Source organism: Oryzias latipes, chromosome 4, assembly GCF_053564925.1.
Source record: "Oryzias latipes strain Hd-rR chromosome 4, Olatipes_Hd-rR_3.1".
Lineage (NCBI taxonomy): Eukaryota > Metazoa > Chordata > Actinopteri > Beloniformes > Adrianichthyidae > Oryzias > Oryzias latipes.
In genome coordinates this window covers 4857613-4875598 of record NC_136240.1, presented here as the reverse complement: position 1 = coordinate 4875598, position 17986 = coordinate 4857613, and the positions used below count along the sequence as shown (strand labels likewise).

The window sequence follows — 17986 nt, the reverse complement described above, 5'->3', positions numbered from 1 at the left end:
TGTGCCTTTCTATTGGTTCCTGTTAAAAGCTCTACTGGCGTTTTCTGGTGAGGCTGGAGACAGTAGACGGCAACTGAAGACATTTGTTAAGACAGTAGTAAAGACAGATAAAAAGACAGTTGCAATAATCTGAACAAGAGGAGATAAAAGCATGAATGACCACATCCAGGTCCGATTTAGGAAGAATGGCCCTCAGAAAACCAAGATTTCTGAGGTGTGGTTGTGTTGTGGAGCATAAGGGGTAATAAAAAACCCAGTCTTGAATAGAAGAGAAACAATTCAGTAGTTATTGAAATCTTGTATAATTTTGATTTACAAACAGTAAAGTTGAATATCATCTGCACAAAAATAGCATGAAATATTTTTGCAACTGTATACACTGTAATGTGGCCAAGAGGGGGGGGGGGTATAGCAGGAACTCTGAGCCTTGTGGTGTGTGAATGTGTGTGTGAATGGGTGAATGGGACTGTGACTGTAAAGCGCTTTTTTAGAAAAGCGCTATATTAGTACACACCATTTAACATGGAGCAGGGGAGCAACTTGGGATGCAATATTACAAGGCAAGGCAAAGGTTCTATTGGTTAGATAAGAAGAGAACCATGAGATGACAGTCTCCGACAGACCAAGTTCACAGTCTGCACAGCAACATTTTGTGGTCAAGAGCATCAAAAGCAAGAAATATAATAATACCAATACAGTGTAATGATCCGAGTCTGAAACCATAAATATACTGTTAGACCTTAAACAGAGCAGTCTCTGTGGAGAAAAATCAGACTGAAACGTATTCAAAACACTGTATCCCTTGTGCTATCTTGGATGACCCCACCCTTACATTGACGTGTTCTCCCTACCATGATAAAGGTGGATAAAGGTGGAAAGATTTCATGTAATCCATGGACACCAGTGAAGATCACAAATCATTGAAGAAAAAAGGTTCAGAGCTCTGTCTAGTGGGTCTAGATGACCCAACTCACAATGTTAAAGTGCCTAGGATAGCACAAGGGTTACTTGTCTCAAAAAGACGATAGTTGCACTACAACCACCTTTTCCAGAACTTTAGCTAAAACTGTGGGTTTAGATAGATAGATAGATAAAGATAGATCTTTAGATACAGATGCCATCTACTTACTGTATGTAGCCATTCCCCAGCTTCTTTGACGCCCAAAGCGTTTTACAAATCAGTCCCATTCACACACATATTATACAGTAAGGGTGGCCCAGCAGTTCTGCATGGTGCTAGAGTTCAGTGTAACGCCCATGGGACTTGGACACACATGGGTGGGCGGAGTAGGAAATGATCCTGTTCAGAGGCTGAGCACTCTACCTCTGCATCCGGGCCACCCCGATGACTGATTAACTTTAGCTTCCTTTAGGCAGTGTTCCTGATGTTCCTTAGTCATTTCAAACATTTTGCTTAACCTTCTGGTTGGGTCCCATACTAGTTCATGATCATATTTAAGGAGTGATTATTAAACCATTTGACTTTTTTATTTCATTTCTTTTAGAATATGTTAAAGTCCCACTCTGATCATCTTCTGATCTGTTCCCAGTGTAAGCCTGGCTCCACTTCCCATCATCCCTTTGACTACAATCTCCCCTGCTAACTTACAGCCCCTCACAACCACAGCTTAACAGTAGTGCTGCAACAAAAATGGTGATCAATATCAGAGCTATCCAGCAGTACAGTTTAAATCCAGATTCCAGTTCAGACGAGGAAAACAAAAATGTTAATGTATTTTTTTTTGAATTTTGAAATGGTTTATTTCAAGCAATTAAGTACAAATAATACATAACAGCAATATAATCATCAGTTATACATTCATACAGTAACTAATCAAATTTAGGATAATTAGACATATTAATAAATATTGCTTGAAAGGGAGTGGAAGGAAGCGAACTTATATAATCCCACCCCGTTATACTGTAACCATTTTATTACATGATTTATCAATATCCGGTTCCCAGTTTTTATCAGACAGAATTGTATGTAGACAGAATGTATCTGTTTGTTTGCAAGTGGACGAATCAAAAGGGAGTGGAGCAGGAAGCTGTGGGCACGCCCATTGTAACTAATACGATATTTTTCAAATGGCATTTTTTCATCTGCCCCTGATTCACAATGATTTGACTTAAGAAATACTCAGAAATGGAATTTTGAGCTACATTTTCTTTATAAATGTCCACCATCATGAGAAAGATTCTATAAGAACATGTTAAAAACACCAAAAACACAATTTTCATTGACGTGGCTCTTAAAGGTTAACCAGCAACAACACAATTGGAGTGACTAATGGTCTGCTTGTTTGGTGGACTCTTGTAGTGTGCTTAGCTGTAGAACTTAAAAAGATACTAATAATTTAAAAGACTGTAGAAAGATTTAAAGCAAAGGAGACTCTTTTGTTTGTGTCTTGGAGCTAAATGTCTCGCTATAATTTTCTAACTTAAAGAAAATATGAATTAGAGGTCAAAATCAGAAATGACTGCTTCTGAAATTGCAACCTTTGTCATTTTTGCCACCATGAAACACCAATGGGCATCTAACATTTTGACAGTGAACGGTCATCTGTCCTCTCTGGGTGGGTAGAGTTGCTCCTGCCCCAGGAAGAAGGATCTTTGTTCATAGGTGAGGGAAGATTAGAGCGTCAGCTCAAGAAGTGTCTGCTCTCATGTGGTCTTTTTGCCAGCAGGTTTTTTTTTGCTGGTGTGTTTACCAGTTGATCTTTTTTCCAGTACCAACCTGTCGCCATGTCTGAAAGAACGAGGTCCCGATTACAGTCGGCTGTAATGAGCTTCCTCTGGAGGGTGGCCGGGCGCTCCTTTAAAGATCGGGTGGGGAGCTTGGTTACTTGAGAGTTGCTGTTTTGCATTGGGAAGAGCCATGTGAGGTGGCTCCGGCATTTGGTTCAATCACCTACTGAACGCCTTCTCTGGGAGGTTTTCTTGGAATGTCCCACCAGGCGGAGACTCTGGGAAAGACCAAGGTGAAAACACAGGAGAGGCTACGTATTTGGGAGGCCTCAGGATCCTAACAGAAGAGTTATAGGAAGTGGCAGGGGAGAGGAAGGTCTGGAGGTTTTTGCTTCCCCAACCCGGCCTTGGATGAACGGAAGAAAATGGATGGATGAAGGGCTGGATGGATGGATTCCTTTAACTCCCTGCTTTCAAGACTTTTGAGATTGACATGAGTAATAATTTACGCCACAAGGGGGCAGTGCACAGTGCAACAATACTTTTTTTTTTTTGATCTAACCTAAAAATATACTGCTAAACTGTTCATATTTTTTAGAGGACACCATTGTACTGGCTCTTCCAGATTATTGGAACATGTTGACAGGGTTAAAAAAATGTTGCTATGTTTGTCAGATCAAGGAAAAGACCGAAGATGCCTAATGTTAGTATTTCATTGGTGTTTGCTGCAAAAAAGCACCAGTATGACTGCACCACATCACCACACCAATCATATGGTGCTCTAAAGTGAGCTGGCATTGTTTTGGCTAACGTAATTGTATGAATGACTGCGTGTGCTTGCTTTGGTTGAGTTTGTGCATCAATGCAGAGACCTCGATCACAGTAGAGGGAAGTCAAAGAAGTTGTTTGGTGGAGGTGAAAACACCTGATCTCGTCTTGATGGTTGGTGGAATTAACCCTTCAGAAATGCTGAGTAAAAGAACAGTTTTATGACATCTGATGCCCAGTCATTATGGTGGAAATCATTTCGAAGAAGACACCAAACGATGTTCAATATTTAACAGGCAGCACACTTTTGCTCTACATTAAGCATAATTAAGCTCTGCGTGTGGCTGTTTGTTCTTTGGATGACATTTATGTTTCAAGAGGTTGCAAATGTCCAGGTGAAAAACATACGGGCAGAAGTCTTTGTAGATGTAGATACGTTCAGGTAAACCTGTGTATGTTACAGAGATAACTGGTCTATACATTAAGCTTGAAAACTAAAGAGCTTTTGAAAACTAACCAGCACATTCAAGTATCTGTTGTGAGTGAGTCATACTGAAGACTCACAGGAAATATCTCATTGATTGTTTGTCTCAATAGAAGAACATCGACTGCAGCAGATCAGCAGATGACGGCGAAATCTTTCATTAGAAATACAGTAAACGCAGTGAGTCACGCTTTAGGGACACAGATCCTTTTAAAAGCAGTCGACCAAGATGGCGGACTGTAAATCGTGTAAGCTCCTCATACGGTCACGCGAGATGACCATGACAAAGGCAGGGTTTAACAAAGGACAGACGAGCCTTGCTAAGTGCAATAAACCTTGAACTGCTGAAAGATGAGCCGAGCTAAAAGCTGTCAGCCGAGTCGGAGGCGTCCTGAACGCACCGTAGAAACAAAAGCAGCTTTGCTTTTTGGCTTATATGAGGTGCAGACGGCCATTTAATGAAATAACAAATACAGAATAACACCAAATCATGTTCTCCTTCAGCTTCAAAATGTTTTCTAAAACTGTTTACAAAAAGCACTTGGATGCTTTTCAATTCTAGTGTGTTGTTGCTCAGAACAGCAAGTCAAGAACAGTGTGGCACTCTCTGTTTCCAGATCCAAAGATAATTTAGTGGAGTTTGAACTATCATCATGACTGCCAGCAGGATCCCCCCAGTTCTTCCAAAGCAAAAGTTTGATTTCAGGTCTGTGAGAAGAAAGGTCAGGCAACCCAGGAGTGAAAAGGTGCATCTGTTTGTCATAGAAAGACAGGAACTGAATGATGAGACACTAACAAACTAAAGTCTCACAATGTGTTGATGGACTTCAGGGAGAGGAATGTGTGATAGTTAGCGAACCTCTGCTGAACACAAACACCAGCAGCTGGTCAACACTTGCAAAACCATAGATAGACAATGGAAAAAAAAGTTTAAAAACATCTCAAAAACTCTTATTTATTTCATCTATGCTGTGGTCAGTTTGTTCTGTGAAGTAGCTTTAACTGTAACTATGAGCGACCTTTTACTTTCATGACGAATTCCTAATTTAAAGCAGCACGAGGCAGTTTTTAGTTCACAAAAAAACCTGTTGATTTACAAGCACCTTTCAGGAAACTCAGGAACTCTGTACGCTGCAAGAAATAAAACACTGATGACAAACCGATGCATCATCATGTAGGATTTAAATCACCTGAAGCTGAGCAGAGGGAGGGGCATCCAAGGCAGATCTGTCATCAGAGCCCGACCCAGTTCTGATTTGGTTCAACACGAGCAGCTCTCACCCCCCCTTCTGAACTGTGTTCCTGTCTTTCAGCTATCAGCCACCCCAAACAGGCCAAAGATGTCAAGAGCTTCAACTTTGATTACTCCTACTGGTCGCACACCTCGGTAACTTCTGGAACTCAGCCACAGCACACCCACGTTTGAGTTCAAGAGTGGATTCTTCTGTGCTGGACCTGTACCATTTACTAGATCTTTAATGTTTTTTCGCAGCCTGAGGATGTCAATTACGCCTCTCAGATGCAAGTTTACAAAGATATTGGAGAAGAAATGTTGCTCCACGCCTTTGAAGGATACAACGTCTGCATCTTTGCCTACGGTCAGACAGGCGCTGGCAAGTCGTACACAATGATGGGGAAGCAGGATGTCAAGGACCAGCAAGGCATCATTCCACTGGTACAAAAACACCGATGACAGTACTGATGGAGATGATGAATGCAGAGAGATCAAACCTTTCTTTTTCTTTTAGCTGTGTGAAGACCTCTTCAGAAAAATCAGCGACAACACAGACAACAGCATGTCTTACTCTGTTGAGGTACGAGTGAGTGCCGTCAGGTGTCTGTCCCAGTAGATGTAAACACATCAGGGGTTAAATATCCGAGTTCATCGTGTCTTTCACAGGTCAGCTACATGGAGATCTACTGTGAACGTGTGCGGGACTTGCTGAACCCCAAAAACAAAGGCAACCTGCGCGTGCGAGAGCATCCTCTGATGGGGCCCTATGTGGAGGACCTGTCCAAGCTGGCCGTCACCTCGTACAATGACATCCAGGACCTGATGGATTCTGGCAACAAGGCCAGGTGATGGAGCTGTCACGGCGTGTTAAAATCAACATGCCAGCAATTATCTCTCAGCTAAGCAGCAGAACATGTTGTGAGGGTTAGTGATTCCATGTTTGGATTGACTGAACATCCAGCAAAGCAGCAGGTAAAAAAGCAGTCAGGTTTATCTGTTCTGTCAAAGACTTGCTTTGTAATCTATTTCAATGAAATTCACCTGGATTTATGGGAGTCTTCGCAGACATCTGATCCAGCTGATGAACCGTAGAACATGGATGTTGGAAACCAAGCAGGAGGCTGGATCATGAAAAGCTGGGTTAACGGTTCAGCTCAGCAAATACTTTAACCAATGCACGTCTGCCACAGTTTTCTCAGCATGTTTGTGTTTCTTTGCTGCGAGTCTTTTTGAGAAAACATATAAGAAGCAGCTTACAAGTTTGTTTTCATCAAGAAAACTGTAAATGTGCAGAAAGACTGCTGCTAACCAGTATGAATTCAAATGTCATATTTTTGTAAATATGACTATGAACTATGAAAATTAAAACCTTTAGATTATGAAAAGCACTTTGAAAATGAAAATGACAGAGACAATAATATTTTTCATACTTTTTCTGTATTAACCAGTTCAGTTCTTATAATAGCCACAGTAAGGCGTAACCCTTGTGCTATCCTAGGCACTTTACCATTGGGAGTTGGGTCATCTAGACCCACTAGACAGTGGTCTGAACCTTTCTTCTTCAATGATTTGTGATCTTCACTGGTGTCCATGGATTACATGAAATCTTTCCACCTTTATCCACCTTTGTCATGGTAGGGAGAACACGCTAATGTATGGGTGGGGTCATCTGGACCCCATAGGATAGCACTTGTCCTGCATAAACAGTAGTTTAAATATAGCTGGAATAACCTGCTTTGCGTTCAGTTCAAGCTTAAGTAGCAAAACATGAATAAAGCTTTTATTTGGACTCTTTCATACTCAGATGATGGTACAGGTGTGAAAACCCCCGAAATAATAAATGATCGAATAAGGAAGCAGGTGGGATAACATCTGTCTTTAATAAAGCTAAAAAGAAAACACGTTTCTGGGATTATATCTCGTTTCCCTTTAAAGCAACCGAAGTAAAACCAGAGAAAAACCAAACTGTCCTCTCTTAACTCTCTCTATCAGAAGAGTGAACAAGAAGTTTTTAGAACCAAAGTATGAAGGAGGAAACCAGGTAAAAAATATGCAGAGTCAGGGTTTTAACTGAAGACAAACATCGGCCATAACAGAAACCACATATACCTGACAGGAGGAAAGGAAGCATTTTCCCTGGTAAAACTGAACAGGGAACAGGAACACAGACACTCGCAAAGACAGAAACAAGCATTATGAGATGTTTGAAGCAGCTTTCATATGTAAACACAGAGGTTTGGTGTTTCTGCAGGACTGTGGCTGCCACCAACATGAACGAGACGAGCAGTCGCTCGCATGCTGTCTTCAACATCATATTCACTCAGAAACGCCATGATGCAGAGACCGACAACACCTCGGAAAAGGTAACTCTGCTGGGTCCCTGCAGGTCAAGGATGGTTTCAAAGGTCAAAGTGATAATGACCCGTTGTTAATGCAGATTAAGTGTATGTTGCACCAAGGAAGAGGGCGTTTTTTTAATCATGACTCGTGGTTCTCTCGTAGGTCAGCAAAATCAGCTTGGTGGATTTGGCCGGGAGCGAAAGAGCGGACTCAACTGGAGCCAAAGGAACCAGGCTTAAGGTGACTTGCTTTTTAAAGAATGTAGTGTTAAGATTTCTTATTTTAACCAAAAGACAGCCAGCTTACAGTCTCTAAGGCTCGTTAACTGGTGTTGTTCATCACAGGAAGGAGCAAACATCAACAAATCTCTGACCACTCTGGGGAAAGTCATCTCCGCTTTGGCAGAAATGGTACGTCACATCTCTGAATCCTCAAGCTGATGATGATGTCATGAATTAACATCTTTTTCTGTTGATTGTAGGATTCTGGACCAAATAAGGTAAATGGTTTACATATATTTTCCATCCTCGAAAAATTGCAGTGTATGAATGTCATTATAATGTGTTTATATTCATTCAGAATAAAAAAAAGAAGAAAGCAGAAAGCTTCATTCCTTACAGAGATTCTGTTTTAACGTGGCTGCTGAGGGAAAACTTGGGTACGACTTCTGTGTTATTCATTATTTAATGGAATTTGATATCTGAGCTTGAGCCCAAAGCTGTCTGATCTGCCTCCTTTCAGGAGGCAATTCTCGGACCGCTATGGTCGCGGCCTTGAGTCCAGCTGACATCAACTACGATGAGACCCTCAGCACACTCAGGTAGAGAAGAGCACACGCTTCCCTTCCCCACGGCTACGGCCATCAGCTCTGTGAAACCAGGTGTTAAAGCTTCATCAGCTTTACTTCAAAGGCGTGTCCTCCCACCTCCATCCCCAGGTATGCTGACCGTGCCAAACAGATCCGCTGTAACGCCGTCATAAACGAAGATCCCAACAACAGACTGGTGCGTGAGTTGAAGGACGAGGTGTCTCGGCTGAAGGACCTCCTGTATGCGCAGGGCCTGGGTGACATCATCGAGAGTAAGTTCAACCCTTTTAAGGTTTCTGACGTATTTTGCAAACATATTTCCTTTTCAAAGCAATGCACTGATTACTCTGAGTCAGCACTTTGTCCGTGAGCTGACGCCATTTCAGCAGCTGATGCTTTTTAGAGTTACCCCCCCTTCCTCCAGGGCTGAATCTGAAGGAGCGTGGCCCCACCTCCTGCAGGACACTGGCGACAAAAACGTTTTGTTGTTTTTTTTTATATAAAACATAACATAGTTTGACATTTTTGGCTTGATGGAAATGTGCATAGAAATGAGAACAGACTTTATTATTTAAATCGTGAAGACCAGGAAGTCTGAAAGCTGCTCCTGTCAGCATTTGAACTAAAGGTACTGTGCTCTCTCTTCTCTCCTCCCAGCGTATCGAGCATCTGACGTAGATTTGGAGACTTTGAAATGTGTGTTTCTCGGCCTTTGCTTCTGCTCTGCTGCTCTCCTCAGCACACAACCATGCAGCTTCTGCTGATGTGAAAAGCATGTTTCATCATTTTGGCTTTGCTTCCCGGACTCTTGCAGGTCCGAGTTTATCTGTGGCTTTATTCAGTGCACATAAGGACAGAATGGAGTCATTTTCATGACAGTGGGACGCATCTCACTTCAGTCGTGGGGACAGTGCATCAGGCGTATTACTTTATATAAAGCTATTGCAGGACAGGCTGAGAAACGGGAGCTATAAGACGATGCTGCAGTGCTGAGTCAGTGTGAGATCAGGATCTGTGACATGTGATTCAGATCATCTTTAGATCTGTTATGCACTAATTAAACACAAAGCTGATGTGAGGATCTGTCTTGTCCTTTGATACACTTCTCTAGTAAGTGTCTCTGAGTTGTTATGGCAACAGAGTGATGGCCTAGAGTGAAGAGCTTGTCTGCATCAAGAACTCCTAGCAGGGAAACAGTAATTATTTGTTTTAGGTCATGAAAGCTGAGAAAAACCCAAGTTGAGACTCAAACTTTTCTACAGATGCTGTTTAGATCACTGCGACAGACTGGCGACCTGTCCAGGGTGTCCCCTGCCTTCGCCCACAAGTGGCAGGGATAGGCTGCAGCAGCCCCATGACCCGTAAAGGGAATAAACGGAAGAAGATGAATAAATGTTTAGATCAGAAGAGCAGCTGTTTGAGAGGTTCTGCCAGGAAAACTGGATTTCTGCTTTTATTGATGATGGGACTGCATGAGAAGGCCGGCTGGGTTCTCCATGTGTGAAGTCTGCATGTTCTCCTCGTGCATGTGTGGGTTTTCTCCAGGCACTCCGGCTTCCTGCCACAGTCCTAAAACATGCTGCATAGGTTGATTGGTGACTCTAAATTGTTCCTTGGTGTGACTGTGAGGGTCTAAGGTTGTGTGGCCCTAAGAACTGACCAGGGTGAACCCAACCCTTTGCCTAACAGTAGCCAGGTTAGCAGTAGCTGTGGCATCCCTGTGACCTTGAAGAGATACAGCGGGTTCAGAAGATGGATGGATGGATGGATGGATGGATGGATGGATGGATGGATGGATGGATAATGGATGGATGGATGCATGGATGGATGGATGGATGGATGGATAGATAGATAAGAGGAGCAAACCAGCTGGAAACATCATGAACACCAAACAGATGCTCTTTTAGAAGGATTATTCCACAATATCTGAGCAGGAAAAACAAGTACAAAGGAAAAAGGGGCTTAAACCCACTCTGACTGTTAGGTACCCTTTTTATGTGCAGGACATTTTGGGATCTGTGGTTCTCTTCTTGCTGTGTTTTATTTATTCTATTGGTTGGTCCTCACTACAGTTCAGATTAGCTTTCAAACATGCTGAAGAAAATGGACTATCCCAAGAAACAGACTCTGGTTCAAACTGTCCTGGTATGATCCAGGGCTCACAGAACCCTGAAGGCTTCCTGTACCCTATTTTACCAAACTGTCTTAGGCAAATAAACCTTGTTTTTAGGTTCTACCTTCCATCATCTGTTTGATCAAACAGATTAACATTAGGAGGTTGGATTCTGAAGCGGAAGCTCTGGTTTTTGTCAGGTATTTTTTCGTTTTTTTAAACTGATCTGGTGTCTTTCCAGTTGACTGAAGTGATCGTCTCCACGGTCTTTTCTGGCAGGTGATCATGGCGGAGCTTTTCTCCTGAACATTGGGCCAGTTTTACAGTTCTGGTCAGCGCCTGACAGTTTTCTTGTTCTGTGCACTGCAATAATTATTGTGACATAAGTGACAAAGCGTTAGTTTCATTTATTTCTTCCAGCATTCATCAGATAAATAGATATTGTCTTGATTTGCCTTGAGTGACCCACAAAGAAGTGTTTAGCAGGCGACCACTAGAGCTCCTCTAAAATGACCTCATCCTGATTAAGTGAAGGCTTTTCTGCGAATCATTAAACTTTGTTTTGTGGGGCTTTGCTCTGAAAAAGTAGCGTGGACATGATTTTTTATGTTTTTGGTGGTGGCACAGCATGTGATGCTGGCTTTAAGTTTTGCATAGCAGTTGTGTTTTTGACTTTGGATGGCTGTGTCGCTGCAATCATTGTTCTGTTTTGTGTGAGGCGTCATGTTGGTGCTGCCATGCTTCTGCACAATTTGATTTAGTCTTAGATCTGCTTTAAGCCATGTGTCTTATGTTTCCCTCCTTTCTGTTCTCTCGTCTTGCATTTCCTTGCTCCTTTGATTTCTGTTAAATACCCAAACGTCACTTCCTGTTCACTCCCTAAGCCCCGCCCCTCTGTGACAGACGTGTCTGAATGCAAGAACAATAAGTGCAGCCAAGCTGTGAACCAAAGTGATGATCTCTCCACAGTGACCAATGCCATGACAGGGATGAGCCCGTCTCCATCCCTCTCAGCTCTTTCCAGTCGTGCTGGATCCATCGCCAGCCTCCATGATCGCATCATGTTCAGTCCAGGCAGCGAGGAGGCCATTGAGAGGCTGAAGGTTAGAACTGTATTACAGTCTTATCTGTCAAAAAAAAAACAACTTTCCCCTTCTTTACTATGCAGTAAGATGTAAACCTTCCCGCACCTAAATAATAGCCAGTGTGTGAAGTTATAAAAGATTATTCATGTCTCATTAGACATAAAACAGCGTGAATGATTTTTTTTTTTTACCTTGAGACTTCATTACACTCAACCTCATGCCTCAATATGCTGTCAGTAGTGATGACATGATTGAGCTTGTGATCCAAACTTAGAAACATTGTTCCTTGCTCTGAACAAAGCGGGGAAGTCATGTGACTGTTTCATTTGGCGTTCCACTACATCACAGACTGCTCCAGACAGTGGGGCTGTTTTTACACACTGTACTGTGAGACAAGGAATGGCAACAATGTGGGCAAAAGTCCTCCTTCAAAAAAAAGGCCACATGAACGTTAAAGGGTCTATATCATGTTTTTCTTAAGCCATTCAGAGTAAACTATATCCATATACTGTGAATTATCATAAATTACCTTTGGAACACTGGAGAACGATTTTGTTAATGAAATAAGAGTTAAATGTAAGGAAAGTGTTTAGCTGATCAGCGCTAGCTCTGTGGAGAAAGTGTGTGTGTATGTAGGTGTGTGTGTGTGTGTGTGTGTTAGTCTGGGGGTGGTGCTGGTAAGCCAGACCCTTCCTGGGGGGGGGGCTGGTCCCCGCTTTGTGACCTCGGTTTTGTGGCTTGGAAGGGGCTGGTGCTCAGAGAGGAGGGTTTTAGGGGAATAATCAGAAATGTGTGAGTGGATCAAAATACCACTTTTGGGTTGTTTATTGTGAGGAATGAACATTATAAAGCACTTAAAAGGTCACCAAACTTATTTTGAATGATTTAGGCCCTTTAACAGAACATATATATTCTGATTGTTTTTATTATTGTGATTCTTTTAGTTTGCTGCTTCAGTGTGGATTAACAGTTCAGAGGGTTTTTTTTTACAGTAAACGCCCAACAGGTCTAATGATTGCTTTTCCAGTTTCTGCCACGCCTGTGTGCACAAATGTTAAGACCATTGACTGTACAAGATAACTGGAGTGTGTGGGTGGGACGTCACTCATACAACATGATTCCTTCCAGACTCAATGAAATTAGGTCAATTAGTTGCCATCTTTACATGATAAGGGCATTGCCATATTGGAGCTATTGACAGTATATGACAACTGGACCGAGTGACTCCTTCCTTTTGGTGTTCCAAACAGGAAGTACCTGCTGGCTTCAAGAAGCAATTTGCAATAAAGTTAAATTAAATTGTTAAAACCAATAGAGTGACTGAATAACAGCTGTTTATTTCTCTATAGAAGTCAATTGCATTTTGGCTTTTTGGGGCCAGCTGGTACTTCCTGTTCGGAACACCAGGGGGGAGGGGTCACTCATTCCAGTTCTCCTATACAGTTAATGGTTGAAACACAAACATATGGGGTGCCACTGTCTACAGATTTTGTAAAACATTTTAATTAATAAATGCAGTATTGGTTTTACAATTTTTAGCAAATGTGTCAGAAATTTACAAACAAATATTAAGATGTTACAATGCTGTTGCTGTTTTTGAACGCTAGGAAACAGAGAAAATCATTGCTGAGCTAAATGAAACTTGGGAAGAGAAACTTCGCAAAACGGAAGCCATTCGAATGGAAAGGTAAGATGCTATTTACTTTTATTTTTGGAATATTATGATCTCTAATTACAACATCATCTGAATACTGAAGGGTAAAGACGTTAATAGCTGAACAGAAAATATGGATCCAAAAGCAGACAGTATTTGTGGTGTGAGACAATGAAACCTCCATGGAGGCAAAGGTGGAAAACATAGAGACACTAAACGACAAACAAAGAGATATAACAGTAACCAAATTAGTCAAATCAAAATGACTGAAAGCTCACTCCCTTTGTTTGCAGAGAGGCCCTGCTGGCAGAAATGGGTGTGGCAATGCGAGAAGATGGTGGCACTGTGGGTGTTTTCTCCCCGAAGAAGGTAAAAACGAACCCAATTTGATAATTCCTCCCCCTGGCCCCGTTGGTTATCCCGTGGCTATGACTTACGAATCACTAAAATTCATTTTCATCCATTCCAAAGCCCTCCGATAACCCCAGAAAGCCCCAGCCTGTGTTTATTGACACAGTCGGGCTGTTTTCCCCGAACGAGGTTTGTTTCTCTGAAGAGTGGGGAGCTGTGATCTTTGAGTGCTTTGAGCAGACCAACTCTTCCTCACTGACTTAGCAGCAGATGACTGTGGAGCCCTCGTTCATTGAAATTCATCTGTTTTCTTATTCACTCTGAAGAAAACCTTCAGTCGTAGTATCATTTTATGCATAAACTGTGGGATGTAAACTCTACTCTCTTCTGCATGGGTTGATTCCTGTGGTGAACTGTTACTGACTTATGCCAGCTCCAAACAGGAATGAACTGAGTCACTCATTGTATTGTGCCAGACGCCGCATTTGGTGAACCTCAATGAGGATCCTTTGATGTCTGAGTGCCTGCTGTACTACATTAAAGACGGAATGACCAGGTCAGTCATTTTTGAACAACATGCATCTTCATTTAAAGTCCTGAGGAGCCCTAACCCCTCGTGCCTGTCAGGGTTGGTCGTTTGGATGCCAGCAAGCATCAGGACATAGGCCTCAGTGGCCACTTCATCCAGGACGAGCACTGCACCTTCACCAGCTCCACAGGCCCAACGGGAGAAAGTGAGTGATGTTTTCTCAGCTCCATGTTCAGCCAGTAGTTTGGTGTTTTACACTGAGGCCCTCTCTGTTCCTAAGCAGCGGTCGTCCTGGAGCCGTGTGAAGGAGCTGAGACTTATGTGAATGGGAAGAGAGTGACAGAACCTACTGTTCTCAGATCAGGTCAGACCATGCTCTTTTCTGTAGCTGTTTCAGCTTTATTTCTAGCACAGACTTTGACGTGCACGTGGTTTTTCTGCCTGTACCTGCATGTTACTGCAGGGAATCGCATCATTCTGGGGAAGAGCCACGTTTTCCGCTTCAACCACCCCGCACAAGCCAGAGCGGAGAGGGAGAGAACTCCCTGTGCTGAAACGCCCTCTGAGCCTGTGGACTGGGCCTTCGCTCAGCGGGAGCTGCTGGAGAAACAGGGCATCGACATGAAACAGGAGATGGAGCAGAGGTGCAAAGTCCTGACAGCTGATGAACAGCCAGATCAGAAATGCTGCCATAATAGTCCTCATAGTGTACTAAAAACCACCTGTGTTCTGGTCCTTAGGCTGCAAGAGTTGGAGGATCAATATCGCAGAGAAAGAGAGGAGGCCAACAATCTGCTGGAACAGCAAAGACTGGTGCAGAATTTAGTCTTTTCCTTTGTCATGACAGCAGCAGAAATAGCTTCTTCATACGTTTGTTTTTTCAGATGCATTTGTGGACGCTGATTATGAGACAAATATATTTGTTTCTGAAAGGGCAAACTCAAATCTTCTGTCGGAATAAGTTAACTACAGTAAATGTTAAGTTCCTCATGTCAGAAGCAGATTTTAGACTAGCCACTAAGGGCGTTTAAAAATTTATTTTAACTATGATTCCATTCATAAGATGCCATTCATAGTTTCATTTGGTTCATTCTGAGCAATCCGATTCACTGACCTAAAGTGGATCCAGAACATCTTTATCCAAAACTTCAACCAGTGAGACTCAGACAAATTCCTGCCACTGAACAGAGCAGGTGAAGTTTTCCAGATTTCTTGGATTTCTTCAAGATAATCTCGTGTAAATGTAAATGCTTGTTTATTGTGAGGAATGAACATTATAAACCACTTAAAAGCTCAAAAATTGTTACTGTTATTGTTTTATCCGATACACAATCTCAAGACACTTGTGTGTACAAATGATGAATTGTTGTGTAGGACTATGAGAGCAAGCTGGAGGCCCTTCAGAAGCAAGTGGACCGTTGTCACCCAGAGGCCTCTGAGGAAGATGAGGAGGCTGAGGAAGAAGGTAAAGAGAATGATTGAGTGAGGATGAGCACATTTTGCTTTTGACACTTCTAAGTGAGGATTTGTCTGTGCCAGCAGTTCAATGGACAGAAAGGGAGAGGGAACTGGCTGAGTGGAGTTTCCGGAAGTGGAAGGGTTACCAGTTCACCTCTCTGCGGGACCTCCTATGGGGAAACGCCATCTTTCTTAAGGAGGCCAATGCGATTAGTGTTGAACTCAAGAAAAAGGTCCAGAATGTAGCTGCTATCATCATGACACCTTCCCATCATCTGGATATTTACCAAAGTCGTGCTTTCTGTGCCCCTGCAGGTCCAGTTCCAGTTTGTCTTACTGACTGATACCCTATATTCCCCACTGCCTCCTGACTTTTTGCCCCCAGAGGCAACCCAAGACAGAGAAAAGATGCACTTTCCTCGCACTATTGTTGCTGTGGAGGTTCAAGATCAGAAGAACGGAGCCACTCACTATTGGACATTGGAGAAACTAAGGTAGCTGAACACAGACCAGTCTTACAGCTTTAGATCCTGTTCCATCCTGGGAAAATATGATGTTTGTAACATTCGTTATGTTTGTTGTGTACTTGCCAAATGCAAAAAAAATGTGAAAATTGTCTCCACCTCCAACAGGCAGAGACTTGATCTGATGCGGGAAATGTACGATCGTGCAGCTGATGTGCCCAACACAGCAACTGAGGAATGTGAAAATGCGATGACAGGCGGGGACCCCTTTTATGATCGCTTCCCCTGGTTCCGCCTGGTGGGCAGGTAAACACTGAGTTCCACCAGCTCCTTCATGTACAGGTCACCAGTGCAGGACCAGGCTGCCGTGGGCAGAGGACCTCTCCTATTAATATTCCTCATTTCTTCTTCTTCTTTTCTGAAGTTATGAGTCATCTTTTCAATGGTCAAATGTGACAAACGGTTATTCCAAAATTGTGCGTGTAAACTGGGATGATTTCTATGAACTTTTTCAGTTTTATGTTTTGGTTAAAAACACATGGAGGTGTGGCCAAGTATGAAGCAATAAGCGTAATTCCATTCCACCTTAAAATAATCCCCTGCTGATGCGTCTCATCTAGATATATTGTAAACATTTATATTCCGCATTTAGAATAGATACTCATATTCAAAATTTATCTATTATTTTGATTATTTATATTATTTCTTTGAATCAGCGTGATCTTAAATGCCACATAAAGCACATTAGTTTGGAGTAAATTCTGACATAAACGTAATAAAAATGCCAGAAATGACAGAAAAGTTGACAAAAACTGACAAAACTGTGAGCTCATTTTTATTTGCTGAACTTTTACGTCCGTTGTCCCACAGCCAAGTGTTTTGACTTTTCACGATCTACTTGATCTAAAGTTGTGGATTCAGTCAAATATCAGCTGTTTTCATTCAAATAGGCCTGATCCGTGATAGCAGTACTGGTGCCTGTGAAGGTTTTGCTCAGACTACAACATAGATAGACCCTTTCAGAGAAAGTAAGAAGCCAAACTGCATCTTTTGGAGAAATAAATCCAAAACCTCACAGAAAAAACTCACATTGTGCGTTTCTGCCTCCTGAATGTGTGAACTGTTTCTGTGAGCTTTATTTGCCTCACAGAAACACAGCCTTTGATTAAAGAAACAGCTGGTAAAATGAAAGTGGAGGCTTTCTCTCCATCTGAGTGATGTAGGCGTCTCCTGCGGTCCAGCTTATCCAGCGCCTTGTTTGTTTGACCAAGTGTGTTCTCTCTATCTAACTGTACTAACCTAGTTCCCATGTCTCCGGCTGCACCAGAAACCCCATTTTCAACACATGCATGAGCGAGCGCATGAGTGACCCCACCCCATCCCCGACCCTTTCCACCTCTGAAATTACTGAACTGGCTACCTCGCAGAGGGAGGGTCGGGGGGAGGAGGAGGAGGAGATGGAGGACCTGGATGATGATATCTTTTTGGACGACCCGAGCTCTGAGCTTGTGGCAGAGGATGATGATGATGATGATGATGATGATGGGGGAGCGCTCTGCCGTGGCTCCAGCGAAGGCCAGGATCCCTTTTACGACCGCTCTCCATTATTCAGTGTAGTGGGAAGGTTGGTGAGGTTTCAGGAGCATGCTGGTGGGGGAAACTAGCTCTTTCACACTGAGACGCTTTCACAAGCAGAGTCAGTCCGGAGAATGCTGGGAAGAATGCTCCTGTGTGGTTTTTGTGTTCACGGGAAATTCACTGAATGTGAAAAACAAACATTTGGTTTCTCAGGTGCCAAAATCAGTCCAACTTAGTTACTGTTTGTTTCTACCATTTCTGTTGAGCTGTTTATTCTGCAGACATGAAATGGAGGTCATAACGTTTCAGTTTACGATCTGACTTTTGTCTATTTCACTTTCCCAAACACTCCTGCAGCTTCTCGTTTAGACGTGAAACCAGCCACGTCACTGTCATCTTTGTCTCCCGCTGTGATCCATCACCACATTCAAG

General features: G+C 42.7%; 1 protein-coding gene across 20 annotated transcripts in view; it reads left to right on the top strand.

The window, feature by feature from the left end:
- Positions 1–17986, top strand: part of kif1aa (kinesin family member 1Aa) — a 44338-nt gene that overhangs the window by 8255 nt on the left and 18097 nt on the right. For 5 of the 20 annotated variants that reach the window (XM_078945524.1, XM_078945520.1, XM_078945523.1 and 2 more), the window contains exons 3-27: positions 5254–5327; positions 5433–5615; positions 5689–5754; positions 5841–6019; positions 7426–7537; positions 7677–7754; positions 7859–7924; positions 7996–8013; positions 8094–8172; positions 8256–8334; positions 8452–8594; positions 8980–9018; positions 11405–11538; positions 13128–13207; positions 13468–13543; positions 14002–14081; positions 14153–14259; positions 14335–14418; positions 14518–14698; positions 14795–14867; positions 15429–15519; positions 15594–15745; positions 15828–16006; positions 16145–16282; positions 17304–17600. In XM_078945524.1, coding sequence (XP_078801650.1) covers positions 5254–5327; positions 5433–5615; positions 5689–5754; positions 5841–6019; positions 7426–7537; positions 7677–7754; positions 7859–7924; positions 7996–8013; positions 8094–8172; positions 8256–8334; positions 8452–8594; positions 8980–9018; positions 11405–11538; positions 13128–13207; positions 13468–13543; positions 14002–14081; positions 14153–14259; positions 14335–14418; positions 14518–14698; positions 14795–14867; positions 15429–15519; positions 15594–15745; positions 15828–16006; positions 16145–16282; positions 17304–17600 — 2788 coding nt within the window. The remainder of the gene's footprint in view (positions 1–5253; positions 5328–5432; positions 5616–5688; positions 5755–5840; positions 6020–7425; positions 7538–7676; positions 7755–7858; positions 7925–7995; positions 8014–8093; positions 8173–8255; positions 8335–8451; positions 8595–8979; positions 9019–11404; positions 11539–13127; positions 13208–13467; positions 13544–14001; positions 14082–14152; positions 14260–14334; positions 14419–14517; positions 14699–14794; positions 14868–15428; positions 15520–15593; positions 15746–15827; positions 16007–16144; positions 16283–17303; positions 17601–17986) is intronic. The other 15 variants (XM_078945533.1, XM_078945535.1, XM_078945534.1 and 12 more) reach the window with 10 other exon arrangements.